This window comes from Pleurodeles waltl, chromosome 6 (assembly GCF_031143425.1).
Source record: "Pleurodeles waltl isolate 20211129_DDA chromosome 6, aPleWal1.hap1.20221129, whole genome shotgun sequence".
In the NCBI taxonomy this organism is placed as follows: domain Eukaryota; kingdom Metazoa; phylum Chordata; class Amphibia; order Caudata; family Salamandridae; genus Pleurodeles; species Pleurodeles waltl.
Genome location: NC_090445.1, coordinates 980,557,990 through 980,576,783, shown reverse-complemented (window position 1 = coordinate 980,576,783; position 18,794 = coordinate 980,557,990). Strand labels below are relative to the sequence as shown.

At 45.7% G+C, this 18,794-nt stretch overlaps 1 protein-coding gene across 1 annotated transcript; it reads right to left on the bottom strand.

Annotated features, from left to right (window-relative positions):
- Positions 1–2,615: 2,615 nt before the first annotated feature.
- On the bottom strand, positions 2,616–5,753 carry FGFBP3 (fibroblast growth factor binding protein 3). The gene is made up of 2 exons (XM_069239856.1): positions 5,638–5,753; positions 2,616–3,858 (listed from the first exon to the last, which is right to left on the bottom strand). The coding sequence occupies exon 2, from the start codon at positions 3,798–3,800 to the stop codon at positions 3,024–3,026; it is 777 nt and encodes a 258-aa protein (XP_069095957.1). The 5' UTR covers positions 3,801–3,858; positions 5,638–5,753; the 3' UTR covers positions 2,616–3,023.
- Positions 5,754–18,794: the final 13,041 nt, after the last annotated feature.

The window sequence follows — 18,794 nt, the reverse complement described above, 5'->3', positions numbered from 1 at the left end:
GCGGCATGCATCCTGCATGTTGTATAATGTATTTTAACATTATATACCAGCGTGACTGTTGGAAAACCTGAAGCTCATCCCCTTTCAGATATGTCTAGTAATTTCCGACGCCGAAGCATTTTGAATCCGGTGAAAACAAAGAAATGATACACGTTAGACCAGGCTTAGACAAAGTTCGTAGGCCTGGTTTCCGTAAAGTGCATGCGCACAGAGGCGTAGCCGGCATATGTGCACACAACTCAACCTACTCAGTCAAATATTTCCATAAAGCCCAACAGACATAAAGCCTCCTGTGCTTAAAGAGCAACAAACATACCTGTGTCAGTGCTCAGACAGTAGCAAAACATGCTTGACCTTGTGCATCAGGAGACACACGGCAACATGGATCGAAAAGGGCGCACAATATATATGCATGCCAAGAGAGTGCACGGAAAAAACACATCAGGACCAGATAAACCATTCACCCTTGGCATGTTTGAAGACCAGTAACTCTTTTCCTAATGCATTGAGTGTGATTAATTTAGAGGTCTGGAAGCAATTTGTGTGTGTGTGGTATTTATACGAACCTATTTTGTACAGGCTCCCGTCTACACACACAAACATACGGTGCTGCACATGTAGTCATGTGGAACTCACATTGAGACACGTGTGCACACCTGCATAGTCATGAGAGGACCCATGTGAAATGTGACACCTTCCTCCACACCTTTGTCGTGCATGTTTCCTTCTTATGATGCTGAAATTGTACCTTGTCTTAGGTTTGCTGCTTTACAGTGTGTATTCGAAACAATGTAACTTATTTTCAGTGGCCCTAATTATCTCCACCATTTTCAGAGGTAGTGTTTACATATGAAGGCAGGCAGGAACCCTTCCTTGAAATAAATCATTACAATGGAAAGTACAAAAGAAAGAGGGTGTCTGAACCTTGCTCGGGCAATACCCTACCCGGGGCAAATCATCTCTCTGAAGAACGTATTTCTTCTAATGGTGCCCCACTGAAATCATCATGTGCCACAGAACTGATATAGAACAGATATCATCACGTGCAGAAGATGAACAGAAGCTCAACCAATCACGAAGCCCACAAAAACAGCAAGCTCAGTTGCAGAACCAGTTGTCCATTTCTACTAACTCCAAGGGGATTTGGGACATGAGTGCTGTATGAAGTATTCACGAAGCTAAACCTAACAATTGTTGGCAATGCCAATAGTTCTGGATTTTGCTAGCATGCGATGTCTTTTTCATTTGTTTTTGCAAGCATAGAGAATAATCTTTAAACGTCTTAAAGTAATGGAAAGTAAAAATGCTGCTCTCTAAAGGTTGCAGCCATAGGTTTGCAAAAAAAAGTACTAATAATAATTAAACAATGACCCATCACAAACATAAGTAATAAAAATATTAAATGAATTCAAGCCATTACCCTTGGCTCTGTGGTGTTTTTTTTCTCCAATCGGGTGTGCACCCATGCACGAGCAAAATGCCATCACTCATAATCAGCTCAGCCGCTTCCTCAGGGCAGAGGAGCGTCACCCGCTGCTGCCAGCGCCGCCAAAAAAATGAAAAACAACATGGTAATAAAATACATTACTATTTTATTATTCCCTTTGCCCTGTTTAGGGGCGATGGCACTGCTGCTGACTGCCAGCAGGGGAGTGATGTTTACTCCACAGTTTACACTGCACACGCCCAGCCTGACTTGCGCAGTGTAATCCTCTCCACTGAGTGGAAAGCAGGCACAGGCCCCTAGTGCCTGCTGGAGCTTCGAGGCAGCCCGCTCCAGCCAATTCTGGTGCTGCGCTCATGCTGAAAACATTATCAGCAGCCTGAGAGCAGCATCTAACATTATCAGCAGCCTGAGAGCAGCGTCTCACATTATCAGCAGCCTGAGAGCAGCGTCTAACATTTTCAGCAGCCTGAGAGCAGCGTCTAACATTGAGAGCAGCGTCTCACATTATCAGCAGCCTGAGAGCAGCGTCTAACATTATCAGCAACCTGAGAGCAGCGCCTCACATTATCAGCAGCCTGAGAGCAGCGTCTAACATTATCAGCAGCCTGAGAGCAGCGTCTCACATTATCAGCAGCCTGAGAGCAGCGTCTGCATTGGTGGGCAGCATTCTATTGCTGCACTCAGAGCGCCGAGAGACGAGGACTGGAGGAAGTGAGCAAAGGGAGTGAGTACATTTTTATTTTTTACTTTCGGTTGGTACCCTAAATGTTTGGTTGGGTCCCCCACCAAATGTTTAGGGTACCAGTCGCTACTGGTCAAAATGAAAAAAGTCAATGTTTGAAGAGGACTGACCCATTGTCTCATGTTGTTTGCTGTGATAAGAGGCTGCAAAATGTCAACGATCTTGAACAGACCAATGGATGACGAGGGCTGACCAAAAGCCTTTTCATGTATGTATGTAGGTATTCGTTTTTATTATGAATGTTTTGGAAAACATATAGCTGCTGAGAGCGCGGTCTCTAAGCTAGGTCTTAAATTATAAGGCATGCCCAATTTACCAAAGTCTAGTTAATGTATTGTGGCCATACACACCGTCCCACAAAATCCTAATTAGCTGTTTTATTTGTTGGGAAAATTATCTGCAAATGGAATGTTCAGAAAACAGAAGGATACTTAAAAAGAGTTTTTTATTGTTACATATGGCACCAGTACGAAAACATCACGAGATCAACGTTAGAAAATTAAATACTGCTCATGGAAGAAACGTTGTTAAAGTACAAAATGATACTACAGGTGAAAGGAGATGTTTCACGTCATAGCTCAATAAGGGTGCCTAAAAATAAAACAATTTTTGTGCATCATTCTTATAGCCCATTCTACATAAAGTCAAAAGCATGATTCAAAGGCATGTTCAGTGCTGGAAGCATTTGTCAGTCATATTAGATATACACCACATATACCAGTTCAAAGGAAATTCCAAAGCAGCCCTGGGTTAGATATTTTTGTGTTGGACGAGTTTTCTGGACTGTGCGTTACTTAAAGGAAGCCAGCTGTGTACAGGTACAGGTGGTGGAGTTTAGCCGTTCCAGAAGTTGACAAAGAAGGAGCAAAGCGAGTGCAAGTTCTCCGCACAGTACTCTTTGGCCAGATCTTCGTTTAACTCAACTATCTCATCCTTGGGGGTAGCCTGCATGACATCAGTGGGCGGGGAGCCCGGCATGTCTGAGCTCCCATCAGACTTCTCAGCGGCCTTCTGCTTTCCCGCCTTGCCCTTCTTTTCTGGAGCAGTATCCAGACTGGCCGAAAAGGCCCTTAGCCCTGGCTCCTGAGCCATCTCCAGCTCTCCTCTGCGACCTTTGCCTTTGGCCTTCCCTTCTTCTACTGCGCTTGGACTCTTCTGCACTAGCCTCAGCTGGGAATCAGTAGCCGTCCCTTTCTTGCAGATTCGGGACTTGAGAGTTTTGTCCTCACAGGCATTCTTGGCTTTCCTCATCTTGCCCAGGATATGCTTCCAGTACTGCTTGGCCTTGATGCTGTAGGCAGGGCACCGCTGCGGGTCCCCCTCATAGGCGCACTCATAGCTCTGGTTCTGCTGTTGGGTGCAGCTCACAACAAAGCTGACAGGCTGGTCCCCGCTGATCTTCCAGGCGCATGCGTGGTTGTCCTTTGTGGAAAACTGCCCCGATTTTGCAAATGACGGACCTCCGCCTTTCTTACCGGCCTGCTTCTCATTTTTGGCGGCTGCACTCAGAAGAGTGCCCAGGCAGGAGAGCAGGAGAATGAGTGGCAGGATGTGGGAACGCCTCATCTCATTAGATCCGTTTTGGGGGTGGGTTTGTAAATCCAAGTGCATCCGAGCATGAGGGATCTGTGCAAGAGTAGGAGGGGTGAGCTCTCGCAGGCCAGCAAACCTACAACGAAAACAAAGTGTACAGATTAACTGATCTGTGTAGACCGGTTGTACTTGGGTATATTTTACTGACTGCTGTTTAGATAAATTTAAGGAAATACAAATACACAGTTAAGCAAAAATATGAAATTTAATTGAAGATGAATATATACATATTTGAGGACCCTCCACTAACTGGGGAGTTGTACTATTTGCTAGTGATCAATCTAAATGCATGTGTGAATATGGGGAATACTCAGCGCACATACACATGTCCACAGAGACACTCGCAGACACAAACACACGCATGCACACGCGCACATCCATATCTGTACTATTTGGGAAAGTTTTAATACGCTTTAATATCAAAAGGCACCAAAAAATGTTGTGCATCTCTAATCCTCGGGTGAGAAATACCTCAGCACTCGTCCACCTTCCCTCTCAGCGGAAATCTCGTGCAGAGAGGAGCCGCAGCACGCGCTGCGGGGTCAGTGTATTGTGAGATGCACACGCGGACCACAGCGAATGGCCTCCCATTCATATATGTTTTCTCTTGCTACAGGAGCGATTATATATGTCCTCCGTTAGTGATGTACATAACTAAAAATATGCGCGATACTCGATACACTCATCATCCTCACAAATATGTATATAGCGCTAAAACCCATCAGGCCATCCTCAGGGCGCTTCTGAGGATCTATTTAACGCTTGACTGAACGCCACATTGTTTACTTGTGATGACATCAGTAGAAACGAGAAGATCGAGGGCTCGGCCGCGGTGCAACCATTACGATTGTAGTACACAGCACGTGCATACCTTAATAGTACTTTAACGCACTAGTCAGCAAATGTACGCACACGCATGTGAAAACAGGCGACTATAACATTCTGCTTACGAGAGAATATATCGGACAAGAAGTAACATAGCCAACATGTTTTGAACCTAAACCAGCTCATCTTTTCTATGCTGAATGAACATAATGACATAGAATGTAGTGGATGCAGAATGTTATCAGGGGCGTAGCTTGGTCAGTAAGACTGGGGGTGGGGGCCTTCAAATTTCCCAACAATCACGCCGGCAAACACTGTTAAAATGCATTATACGACAAGCAAGTGGGGCTTAAATGGGCAGCAGGGGAAAGAGAGAGGAATGCAGATTGGTAGGAGGACTAAGTGAGAGAAAGCACATAATTTTGAGAAATAACCAACACTTTTCAAGTCTTTCCAAACAGAAAGTGGGAGAGACTGTGTGTGCGAGTTTTTGTCTGTGTGTGTGAAAATTCCTGGTGACATCTGCCAGACACCTCATCATACCGGAATGAAAGCACACGCTCCCAACCATTTATCACAAAATGCATTTATTGGGGGGAGGGGCGTAACACCCCAAACACCCACCACCCCTGCCGAAACTACGCCCCTACATTTTACCATTTATATATTTTAATACAAGTATACTCGCAAATTCACTTGCACCGAATGATTTAAAATATGGATGCACAGCGGGGCAAGAATGTTGCAACAGGGGCAGGAGTGGGTGCAGCACTGCATCCCAATTCTGGCTTCATTTTAATATCCTACCTCGGTGTTGGAGAACACTTTCCTTGCGGCTCAAGTCACCCGGGCCACTTATTGGTTGCGGAATAATTGTTTTAGCAGTTTTCCTCAAAGAAGTCCCCAAAGGACTGCAGGCGCTAAGCGCCGCGTGAGACTGGTTTCTGCGCTACGCGCCGCGTCGCGTGAGACTGGTTTCCGCGCGCGCCCTTGGAACGCTGGCTTAAATACCATAGTAGTGCTGCCTTACCGTGCTCAGAGCTTCGTGACTGGGAGTCCCGGGAAAGTAGAGTGTGAGCGGCTGCATGCGGGCTTTTTCAAAAGAAAGACACAACAAGAAGCATGTGCTATCAATGGGGAGGGGCCGTCCCCTCGAGACGCCCCTCCCTTGGCTGCTATATGCAAATGTACTCCAGCCTGGAAAACAACCTGGCTGCATAATTGTGCGGAACTTGTATAATTATGTAGGCACATACATATTCATGCTCAACTATGTGGTTTTTGGATGCGAGTTTAAACTATCGTTCTGTTTTTAGTAGGTTGCATATGTATATATATATACAGTACACACATGCACTTAGTTTTATACATTTCACACTACTACATGCACATCTAAACATGTAGTCTGACAAAATATGCGCTGACATATTTGTCATGCATGTCTTCTAGGCGTGCACCACTGTGTTTGCATCCCTAAGTTCCTAAAGAATAGTGAGCAATCTAATCATGCTAAACTTAACTTCTATAGAGGGGTCTGACACTCAACCTACCTCTGCGCCACGCAGGCCCAGCAAACACATACGTTAAGCACTCTCGCTCTCACCCTGTGCGTGCAGACATTGATACACAAAACGTTACATGCCTGAAATACAATTAAATAACTACACGTAATTAGTAGAGATTGTTAGGGCAACAGTTTATTTTCCTCAGTGAAAGTCTATTCGAGTTACCAAATTCTTTTACCTGTTTCTTTCAGATACATTGTGGATATTTTCTCATGATGAGATCCCACTTTATTTGCATGCCGCGCTCAAGATAAAACACATTTTATTGAACAGTAAATACGTTCGGCGCTTGGCTGATGTATTCTCTGAATTTACAACATTTGAGTGCTGCATTTATTTGAAAACATTTCAAATGATCTGTGGAAGGCGGTTCCTCGTTTGTTGCTTTTGCTACCACCTAGTGTACCTACTGAGTAATGCAGGATAACAGCATTTCCCAAAAGCTGTAGTTGTCTGACCAGCTACAGCAAATAGAATCGTGTTGAAGACAATCCGCTAAGGAACCAATATGATGAGTGGAAATCTTGAATTAGTTTGATCCAGTTGTAACAATATTTATCCCTCTTCAGTGAGGTACTGCTTGATGTAATCCTGTTGGACACGTTCTAGAGTTCGCAACCACCACTCTGTTGAGGGCTGACTTCACACACACGCCCATCCAAGACAGGCCTCACCAGTCAGGCAACCCTGCTAATAAAAAGGGCCGGGCGCACCTGCCCTGAGGCCAGTTACTAGAACCTACAACCATGTCTCCATGTCACCTCATTTAGTAGCATGAGGGCCTAGGCCCCTTAACACTACACTTGAGTTCAATAGCACAGTAAGCAAAGTGGAAATGAAGGGAGGCAAGATTGTGGAATATTAGTGGAATGGCATTGGATAACATTAAAACAACAAACTTATTTTGTATAAAATTGTTAATTTTTGTGCACGATCATGGCTTAGTCGAAAGCCAGAACCCTAGACTGAATGTATGCTGGAACAACACATGATAAAACAACGCATGCCTGAACAACGAGGTCGGAACAACGACCGCGTTGTTACCACTAATGCCTTTACCACGAATGCCTTAACAACGATTTTTCGTTGTAAAGGCATTAATGATCGGCATACATGGTTCCAGCATGCGTCCCCCCGGCCCCCCACCCCTAAAAAATACCGCAACCCGCACTCCCCTTAAACCACGCCAACCCCCCACCCTTGCCCCTAAAACTACCCCAAACCCACACCTCGTCCCTAAAATTACTGCAACCCCCACCCTACCCCAAAAAACCTAAAACCACCCCAACCCCCCACCCCGCCCCTAAAACAACCCCAACCCCCACCCCATCACTAAAACCTAAACTACCCCAACCCCCACTCCTAAAACCTAAAACCACCCCTGCCCCTAAAACTACCCCGAGCCCCCCACCCGCCCCTAAAACCTAAACCCCCCAACCCCCACCCCACCCCAACCCACCCCTAAAACCTAAAACCACCCCAACCCCCACCCCTAAAACAACCCCAACCCCCGCCCCAACCCTAAAACCTAAACTACCCCAACCCCCACCCTAAAACCTAAAACCACCCCGACACCCCCGCCCCTAAAAGTACCCGGGGCCCCCCACCCGCCCCTAAAACCTAAACCCCCCAACCCGCCCACCCTGCCCCTAAAATTACCCACCCCAACCCACCCCTAAAACCTAAAACCACCCCAACCCCCACCCCTAAAACAACCCCAACCCCCTCCCCATCCCTAAAACCTAAACTACCCCAACCCCTAAAGCCTAAAACCACCCCAACACCCCCACCCCTAAAACTACCCGGAGCCCCCCACCCTGCCTCTAAAGCCTAAAACCCCTCCACCCCGCCCTTAAAATTACCCGACCCCCCAACTCACCCCTAAAACCTAAAACCACCCCAACCCCTAAAATTACAGCAACCCCTCACCCCGCACCCTAAAACCTAAACCACCCCAATCCCCCACCCCTAAAAACCTAAACCACCCTGACCCCCACCCCCAAATACTAAAAATACCCGACCCCGACCCCGCCACTAAAACTAAAAATGCCCCAACACCCCCTCCCCACCATTAAACCGAAACCACCCCAACCCCCACCCCTAAAACAAAAAATACCCCGACCCCCCACCCTCGCCCCTAAAACTAAAACTACCCCAAACCCAAACCTAAACCGCCCGACCCCCTACCCCTAAAACTAAAAATACCTCGACTCCCCACCCTGCCCCTAAAACTAAAAATATCCCTTCCCTGCCTCCCCGCCCCTAAACCGCCCGACAACCCCTCCCCTAAAACTAAAAATACCTCGACCCCCCCCACCCCACCCCTAAAACTAAAAATACCCCGAACCCCGCTTCCCCGGCCACCCCAAAAAAATAACCCGACACCCCTCCCCTAAACCACCCTGACCCACAAAACTAAAAATACCCCACCCGCCCCTAAAACTAAAAATACCCCGGCCTCCTCAGCCCCTAAAACAGACCCACTTACCTGACTGATCGCGTCGTCCTCCTCAGCCGACTCCCTTCTTCTGTGCCTTAACCACACATGTGCGTGGTTCAGCACATGTCTGGTTAAGGCACCAAACAAAGAAGTCGTGGTTAACGAAAGCGTTGTTCCACTTTCGTTGTCCATGACATTGTTTTTACGGAGTCGTGATTAAGGCCGCTTCCCCCCTAGACTTAATCCCTGTTGCCTTTACTGGGTAGTAAACTCGCTCTGTTGATTTAACTTGACAGATCCAAAGACTACAGAAAATGTAATTCTCTGTTCATCCCGTTTGGCATCCCAGGGAAGGGGAAGAAGGCATGAACGTCAATTCACTAAAATACCAAGGTTCGCGGAACTAACAATACATGCCCTTTGAGTTTCAATTTTACTCACCTGTTTAACCATACCCACACATTTACACTTACACACACAATCACACTTACACACACACTGTCTCCTGTAAACACACACTAACCTGTAACCACTCACACAACATACTTTTAAAAGCATTATTTTACTTACCTCAGCTGCCAGGAAAGGTCGTCATATTCCAGCTAACTGTACATCATTTTTTTTGCATTAATAGTGAATAATAACAATTATTCACTATCGTTGTAATTAAATAATTAATAAAAAACAGAGTGGAAAACCTTAAGGACTAAGGACAACCTGCATGTGTGTTCCTGGCACTAATTTTGCCACCTCTGAGGCCGGGGTCGTAAAATCAGTGTTAGGGGTCGCAAGGGTCAAGTCAGGGGTCGCATCTGCGACCCATGGCCACCCAGAAATGTCGTCTGTGGAAGAAGGAATCCAAGATCCCATAGAGCCACTGGATCAAAGATACTACTGATTTAACAAACTCAATTTCTGGTCTGCCTCTACCCATTGGTCTGCAGGGTTGTTCCACAAAGGGTGTAGCTGCTTCTTGGGACTAACTGCAAGGTGTCCCTTTGGGGGAGATTTGTATGGCTGGAACCAGGGCTCTGGAGCACACTTTTATTAAGAATATATATGTTACATGAAATGATACAGGGACACAAGAAATTTGGTTCTGATGTATTACAATCAGTGTTTACTTGATGGTTGAGTACTGGTGGCTGATTATTACTGTTCAGGGGATTTTGTGACATTAAATCAGTTGGTGTGGCATCATATCTGAATCACCTGATTTATCAAAAGGACTGTACCCTACTTTGGCATACTTCATGGTTAAGGACTGGGGCGAGGAAGAGGGAAGTAGAGGTAATGCCCTGATTACTTGTAGGTAATCTTCATTACTTCTAGTCTTACTCATCCTTGATCCAGTCATTTGTAACCACCCACCCTCCCTGTGGTAGTGTACTTTTGATCAGAGACTTGGTATGTACTGAGGGAGGGCTATGCTTTTGTAGTACCCACTGATGGGGGCTGGGGGTGGGAGGTTTGTAGCATTCCTGTTGTTTTTCCTGTTCTGGGATTGGATATTAAATCTCATGGTTAAGGACTGGGCTGAGGACGAAGGATGTAGATGTAATGTAGCAAGTTGATTTCAATGCCAGCACCTCATACCTAATGGAGACAGCCACGGCCCCAGAGGGATGTTGATTTTAGCACTGCATCCATAAGCACATTTGTAATGATAAATGCTGAACCTGCAACATTCGTAAGTGTGTTCAAACCCCAATTTGGTGACTTTTACATTGATTGTGAGCATCACATCCCCAAATAACGAGCTATGCACAGAACAGGACAGAGATGACAAAGCCTAACACGTATAGACTCTGAATCAGCAGGATTAATACAGGATCAGAAATTGTTGCTTTTAACTATTTGTTTTAATTGTGTGATATTTTACTTGTTTATTTTTTGTACTTTTATGGCCTATGTTTATAGAACCGAAATAAGTTTCCTTTGACTTTGACTACATGGCCAGTTTTTTGATGAAGAACGCCTATAAATCAATCATGTGCATCTCGTGAAAATGCTTAGGACCTTCTTTGCTATAACCAATCCTGTAATCTAGTGAAAGCACTTAGGACCGGATATGAAACAAAACACAAGAAAATAAACTGATCAATTATTTGCGCCACACTTTTGTAGGAATCCTACTAGAGCAACCTTGAACAATCTCTCTACTAAAAATTAGGGGTTTCAACAATGATTCATTGAATTGACAGCTAAGATTTCTTCCTAATGCTTCTTATTGGCTCGATGCTGAATTGACACACATTAAAAGGAAGCTAAAATAAGAAAAACAGTAACGTGAAAAGAGGACTTTTATTTGATCAATTATCAATGAATGATTCTGATCACAGAAAAAGAAAGAGGACTACAATATAAACTCTCCACACAATTAAATAAACAAAAGGACGACTACAGGATAGCGACCACCTCCTCAGCAACAGAAACTGAAGGACTATGTGCTACAACCGCCACATCAACACAGTAACAAACAAAGGACAAACTTTTTTTTCTGGACACTAGGGTGTCACTTCCCCAATGAAAAATACTACTGTTCTGATCCAGTTTTAGCACTCTTCAAAGGCCCAGTCATGATTCTTAAATATAACTTAAAATAACATTGTTTATATTCATTTTGAACATAACCTTTGCAATATCGTTCACTTTAACAGTCAAGGGGCATTAGAGATGTAGACCACATTTTAAAGTGCCTTCTTGACTTGATCCTTTTATCCTCCATCCCAATCCACAGTCTGCATAATCATGCAGTGACAGTGAAATGCAGCGTTGCACTTTTCTAAATTAGGTGTCAAAGTTTTCAAAATTCCATACTGTTTGAAGTAGCTCGGTTCGATTGTCTAAAGCAGGCGCTCAGCCAGGTGAAACATGCCACTCCTGTCTTGGGTGGTCAAGAACACCTGCTAGATAACCTGCACTCACCCTTGGGTAGCTTGGCTCACTGCAGTCAGGCTTATCTCAGAGACAATTTGTAAGGCAACATCACATTCTTACAACCCCCCAGTTGAACAACCCCCAGACAGAGACTTCACACAGGTTGCATATATCGAAAAATTGTATACAACACACAGACATGGTTAACACAGTTTGATTACAATGTGTTCTCAGCGTAAGTGTCAATAAACACACAACAATATGCAATGTATATTTGGGTGTGAATCTCCCTGTTCCACCTAACACACAATAATAGGCCCGCCGCGTTAAACATTTATCATTGTATGTACATTTGAGGAACTGTTCATTCCCTTCCCCACCTCCTTAAGGTGCCCACTTGCTGTCAGTACTAGACCCACCCTCACAGTACCCATAATCAGTGTAACACTTGCAATCTAGGATGTGCCCCGGGGCAGACAGTAGCAGTACAATGTATATCTTAGTAAGCCACACTCCCACCTAGATCCACGGCCTCAGCCATGCTAGTAAAATGTGATGCCAACCTTATGAACCCCCGGCAGAGCCTGAGTACCCGGCAACAGCACAGTGCTGCCCCAGCACTCACTTGTTCATGCTCAGACTCACTCCCTCACATTGACCCCACGCCTAGGCACAGGGCCTGGGTATCAGTTGTTGTTTGTACGTATCACACAGTCTCACACGCACTTGCTTCTGGCACCATGATGCGATGCCCTGATATCTAGCAAGTGGATGCCCATGTGCTTGCACACCCTCGGGGTCCCAACCAACCTTACACCTGCCAAGCAGCCTCCAGTTAACCTTGCCCAACTGCAACCCCAACAATTATGGTAACTTTCCCCTGGGCATCCAGCCGCTCACAAAGTCACAACTCCCTAGGTGATGGGGTCAAGGTGGGGGACCGAAAAGACAACAGCCAGTAAACAATTAGGGAGGAGCCGTAGAGGCTCTCAGTAGCAGGGTTACTTAGAGGTCGGCAAAACCCAGGGGGATAATAATTGGGGCCAACTATTAGTCCTGGAGGCGCCAAGCCCCAGTAGACAATCCATTGTTACCAAATAGTAACACAATACAGTACCTCTGGAATGGAGAGGGGCCGTCATGGCATGTTGACTGAACTCGCCCTCAACTCTTCAGGTTGCACACAACAAGTTACCAGGTCCATGTCTCTGGATTGACGACACCCTGCCTGGTGCCCCTGAACTTCCAGTGGCCCCACACAGGTTCAGTCCCATGTAGAAAGTGCTCAGTGACATAACCCCAATGACTGGGTGTGCCCTGACGGCACCAAGATTCTTCAACCAACTCTTAGCATCATGCCTTGCCCGATAGGAGGCACTAGACTGGTGCATGATGACTTGAGCTGCACTAGACCTTCCGGTATCACTTGGGAGTTGGTTTCTGTACCCCTCTGGGTTGAGGAACTCTGCCCAGTATGCTATGACCAGAGCAGTAGAGGACTCCCCAGAAGAACACACTTGACACAAGTTCTGTCATGCAATACTAGGCCACCCCAGAGAACAGGGGGCAGCCAGCCTGCCCCTGGAGAGCCACTTCAGGATGCCACACAGCAGCAGGCAATCAGCCACAGGCCGTCTCTAATTGCGAAAGGTGCGCGGATCCCCTTCCTTGGACAATTATCCTCCTGGGGGCCCAGATTCCTCTGACATGGCGCCAATGTGATCAAGCTGCAATGGTCCCACATATTTGTCAGTGGTACTCTAAGTTGCAGTCTTTGAGTACCCCTATTTATACTAAGTAAAGCCTTTGGAGTGGGGGGGGGGATGGTTCTAAGGGTATTCCTTTTAACCACAGATGCCTCCCCTAAATTTCCTGCATGTTTGCCCTGGGATCCTGGAATGTAGATCTTTATCTTTATGGGTTCCAGGCTCTGACTCTGGGAGGCCAAGGGTCACAATCCCTTCCCCCACCTATTTCAACAGACCCTATATGGCAGGGATCTGTCGTTCTGGATGTCTGAGTTTTATAGTGGTCATCTGGGGAATGTGCAGATGTGCTCTTCTCCTATGACCCCTGCAATGAAGTCTAATTTACAGGGCGCCAGTGCCAAAGTCTAGAAATGCCCACTGCCTAGAAGTGACACTTCCTGGCGAAGGGTGACAAAGCTACAGCTACCAGCGGCTCATGTTTGTCATCCTGTGTCCAACAATACTAAACAGTATGAGGCTACTCCCCTGCAATCAATTATTGCTACTGCACTTAATAAGCCTCAGTGCCCCATATCATTGTATGGATAGAGCAGCTCTCAGTGGCAGGTGACACTTTGGTTGCAGCCACCATCACGGGTGCTCATGCGCCTTGTTTGCCTGAGCCTTCAGGCTCCATTCCTATTGTGAATACTCATGCATAAATATGTGTGCCGTTGTCACTTCGGCCATATATACATCCACATGGGAACCACCCCACCCGGTTCGGAGATGCCAACCCCCCTACCTGGCCCAGGTACTCAAACATGCACACAGGTGACAGTGCCTGTTTCAAACTCATGTGGATAGCATGGGCACTTTCCACCTACATTGGCAGAGGAAAAGTGCTCCGAGCTCTGAGGCTCTTGAAGAGGAAAAACAACTAAACCTACTTGAAAGAGGTGAAAAAATCTAGGGAACCGCTTCCTGTATGCGTAAAGTCTAAACTTCCCTAAATGCTCAAGGACAAATTTGGAACACAAAATCTTGATAGATTCATTGAATGCCTTTTGGCAGATCAATACCACTACATTCAGAAAGTAGCCCTTGAAACAGACCTTCACCTCTTCACACACCACTGACCTGTTGTACATCTCCTTATAAAATAAGCTTCAATCCTCCTCACTGTCAAATGTTAACTGGACAAAAATTAAAATTACCTCCCCACTTGGCCTATCGGGTGACCTCGCAATATCCACCTTTGATAACAGGAAAATCATGTTTCAAGTGAACAATAAGTTTCTGTCCTTGGTTGACAATATCTTTCCCTCTCTCAAACCCCTCCCGGATAACTTACATTCCAACCCATCTGATCTCTCACCATCTTATCCTACCCTCCTTCCCCAACTCCCCCTAACATTCAACACACCACTCCTCTGAATATTCCTCCACTCATCACACCTTCATCCAACTCCAACAGCTCCCACAATTCATCTTGCTCTCCCCTTACTCCCCAGTCTCACTCATATAACCACCAAACACATCATCTGAAACCAGACACAAACCCCTACACCCATGACCATCAACACAAGTCTGCACACCAACCCACCCATCGTGCAAAATCCAGCTTCCTTAGTTCAACTCTGTCTCTCCAAACCTCCCAATATTCAGTCACCGACCATTCCCAGGCCATTATCTAGTCCTCCCATTCCATTCCATTCAACAGGAACAAATCACCTTTCAAAGCCTTGTCACCTTAACTCTCTACTTCTGCCCACTCCACCCTAACCCGCATCTGATTCTTCGGACCCACAAGCCCATCACAACACCTACCACAAAAGAGCAACATAAGCCTCAGCCCTTCCTTGTACACGACATGCCCCCTTTCGATGTGCTCCTGCCCTTTAAATCTTATCTCACATAGAAAATAGATATCCTTGACCAGACCTTCTCTCATTTCAGCAACTTGCATACCTCCCAAAAATGTTACCCACCATATCTGGTGCAGTTCAAGAGCCCCTTTCCAAACATGATCCCTCTGGACAATTGTTCCCCCAGACACAACACAGAGCAAACAGGCATACTCCCCAATCAAAGAGAACAAAATACACAACCTTGTAAAAAGGTATGAAATCAGCAATGCCGCCAACACTTAGATCTCAAGCCAAACACAAAAGGGCCTTCTTATCTCCACCATTATTTCGAACTGTACATGAAAACTATTCTTCATGCCTACCCAAATCTCAACTTATCCCCTAACCTGATTCATTTTACCACTCTTCCTCTTGGTCAAACTGAACACAAATTCATCAGTTCATCGCTTCATTGCATGCTGCACAACTGCCACTCTGCAGTCAAACACTGCCTTGAGATCTCAGACATGATCATCAACCACAACTTCAACATCTTGGTCCTCACCGAAACCAGGTTGAACAATACTTCAAACAGTGTTCTTCTGCTCCTGCCGCCCTCTCTATTCCATTCTGAGAAGCAAGGCAGACAACAAGGGGGTGTTGGAAAGTGGATTATTGGTAATGGCAGGTAAGTACCTACATTTAGCAATAGACCACTAACTTCCACTTAGGCCCAGTTAGGTCTCAATAAATGAAACCCAGCTCAGCCCTTGGTAGCTTGGCAACGAGCGACAAGGCTTAACTTAGGAAACAAGTGTGTAAAGCATTTAAAAATCACAAAACAGTAAATAAGTAAAACACAAAACACAATAGAAATCCAACACCAATTTATAATAATAGATTATATATTTATCTTTAAAATGACACAAAAACGAATAACATCAGATAAGGGGAACCAGAGATATGAATTTTTAAGGAATTAGTGTTTTTTAGCACATAGAAACAAATAGTGCCAATCTGGTCATCTGGTCACACCTTGACTGGGGCAAAGTCAAAATTTTTAGGCCAACTGCGATGGAGCCCTGCTTGGCTACATCAAGAAGGAGGCCTCAGTCAAAAGTTTACCTTTGGACTTAGTTGTTTTCTTGAAGATTTTTTTCAGTGGGACGAAGTCGCCAGTCCGATCCAACTTCCCTGGAACCCTTCCTTGGATACGCGTTGCGGGAGCACTTGGTGAAGATTTTTACGTTTGGACTTTGTCGATTTTTCGAGATGAAAATCCTTCAACCGGACCGAACCTGCATCTTGATCCGACGTCCCTGGAGACCTCTTCGATACACTGCTCGGGAGGTCCCGGTCTACTTTCTACGTTTGGACTTGGTCACTTTTTTGGAGATTTTCTTCAGCGGGACGAATCTGCAAGTCAGGCTGTGTCGTTGTTGAGGCAAGCCGGCTAGAGTTGCTGTGGTGGGTCAGTCCCTTTATGGAGCTTTTATAATCTTCTCCAAACTTCTGGATCTTCTTCCAGAAGGTCTTTTAAGGTTCTCTTGGTGTCCGCACCTCATCCCAAGGTTCCAGAAGGTCTGAGTTGCTACCTCAGGGTGCAGACTACAACTCCCAGAATGCACCTGGCTCAAACTCCAAAACGGCCAATGGACAGTGGTCAGCTGGTCAGTTTCTTCAGGATCTGAAGCAGGGGACTCTTGTTAGCAATTCTGCACCTGTAACAAACAGGGAGTCCCTCCTTGAACCAGTTGAAGCCAGGCAAAATCCTTCTTGTGGTGGAGCCCAAGTGTACAGCTGGTGCAATCCTTCAGAGTGCAGTGTCCAGGTGCACGCCAGGGGTCCAGCAGGGCAGTCCTTCTTTTCCTGATGTTATTCCTTGTATGAATCTGGTAGGGATCTTGTAGGGAACTGAGGTGTGGGTGCAGCTCTGGCATATTTATCCTTGCTCCTGGGTGAAAAACAGTGGGGTCCTGGTTCTCCAATCAGATGCAGGGTCCTTCCCCCTATGATGACCACTTCTTGGGGAGTGTGGAAAAAATCAATCCCAGGGAGCAACATTCTTCAAAAATCCATCATAGCGGAAACCGATTTTGGAGGTTACATGTGGCCGAGCCCACCCACTGGTTTGGCTAAAAATCCTAAACACACCCCTCTCCCAATCTAATCAAGAGGGCGCCTAATTGTCTGGGGTTGCAGGATGTAAGGGAGTTGCTGGGTTGCTCCAAATGTCCTTCCCTGCCTTTGAAGACCAGTTTGGCAGCCCTCCCCTTCCTGCTTCCCCATCTGCTGAGGTAGTTCTCCTCAGCCAGGTACATTGTTTTGTGTTCAGCCCAGGCCACTCCATACCTCATCAAGGAAGCCTGGCCAGGCTGTCAGAGGCTGGCCAATCAGCGAAGGGCACTACAGAGCTGATATTGGCAACTTTTCAGGTAGAGTTTAAAACTCTTTACTTGAACTAGTTATTTTAAATCCAACAATTGTAAGTTGTGGGATTTATTATAACAATTAATTTTATACCAAACGTAAGGTAACTGACACTTTAGGGGACTTTGTTAATTAAAATAAAGCCTCCCCATTTTAGCCTATGGAGGCCATTCACTACAGTGAGGGAAAACAAATTTGGCTGTTTTACCTCATCAGGGCTTATAAAACTATTTTATGAGGTCCCTGAATATAGTTACATGGCTCCCAACCCTAGGGACATATAGGGCACACCTTAGGGGTGACTTAAATGTAAGAATAAGGTAGTTTAAGACTTTGGAAGTACTTTTAATTCCAAAGTCGAATTTTCATTTAACTTTAGTTTAAAAGCAGCCAAAAAGGCAGGCCTGCCTTTAAAATGACACTGGACACCTCAGCAGGGCACCTATGGCTGCACTACCTATGCTGTGGTCCCTAAACCTACATGCCCTACCATATAGTAAGGACTTGTAGGTAGGTTGACATAGCCAATTAAAATAAGCCTGATTTGCATACTTATGTTATACAGAGCACAGACCCTGGGACTAGTTGGCAGTATCCAGGGCACTATCAGAACCAGGAAAACACCAGCAAAAAGTGAAAAATGGGGGCAAAAAGTTAGGGACCTCTGCAATCAGCTCTGTTTCTTTTGCAGGGGGGCTAGCAGTCCTATGCAGAAACTCTATGAGCTGCAGGATACTCCCCAATAGCCACTTTCAGTCTTTCAAGTGTTTATGACTAGAAATCATCTCGCTAGCTACCCTAAGCTTCAAGTTGAACATGATCTACCACTCCTCAGTCAAACCAACACCTTCAATGAAGAGTGCATTGAATTGTTTACAGCATAATTAACCAGCTCTAACAACGTTATGTTTCTCAGTAACTTCAACCTCCACCGGGGTTCCGAAGGAAATAAACCACTGGACAAATGTGTTGCTTTTCTAGAAGACAATGACCTCCACCAACACTGCCAGAAACCCATATACTGTAAAGATGCCATTCTCGACCTGATCGTCTTCAGAATGCTTCAATTATAAACCAGTGACCCCGTTCCAGTTGATTGGTCTGATCACCTGCAGATTCCCTTCACAGTGTCATTTGCAAGCAGGAAAACTCTTGGCCAACCGAAGAAGGAAAAAATCTGTTTCAGAGACACCAGTAACATCAATACTTAAACCAGCCCTATCAAACCTCTCCTTGATAGTTCCTTAACTCAGCATCAACAAGGCCATGGACAATTTCAACTCTTGTATGGACAATTCAACTCTGTATGAACTCCTTGATTGGGGAATTCGCCC

Bases quoted from the DNA above. Each gene is read 5' to 3' on its own strand.
- FGFBP3 (XM_069239856.1), bottom strand. From the start codon at position 3,800: ATGCACTTGGATTTACAAACCCACCCCCAAAACGGATCTAATGAGATG.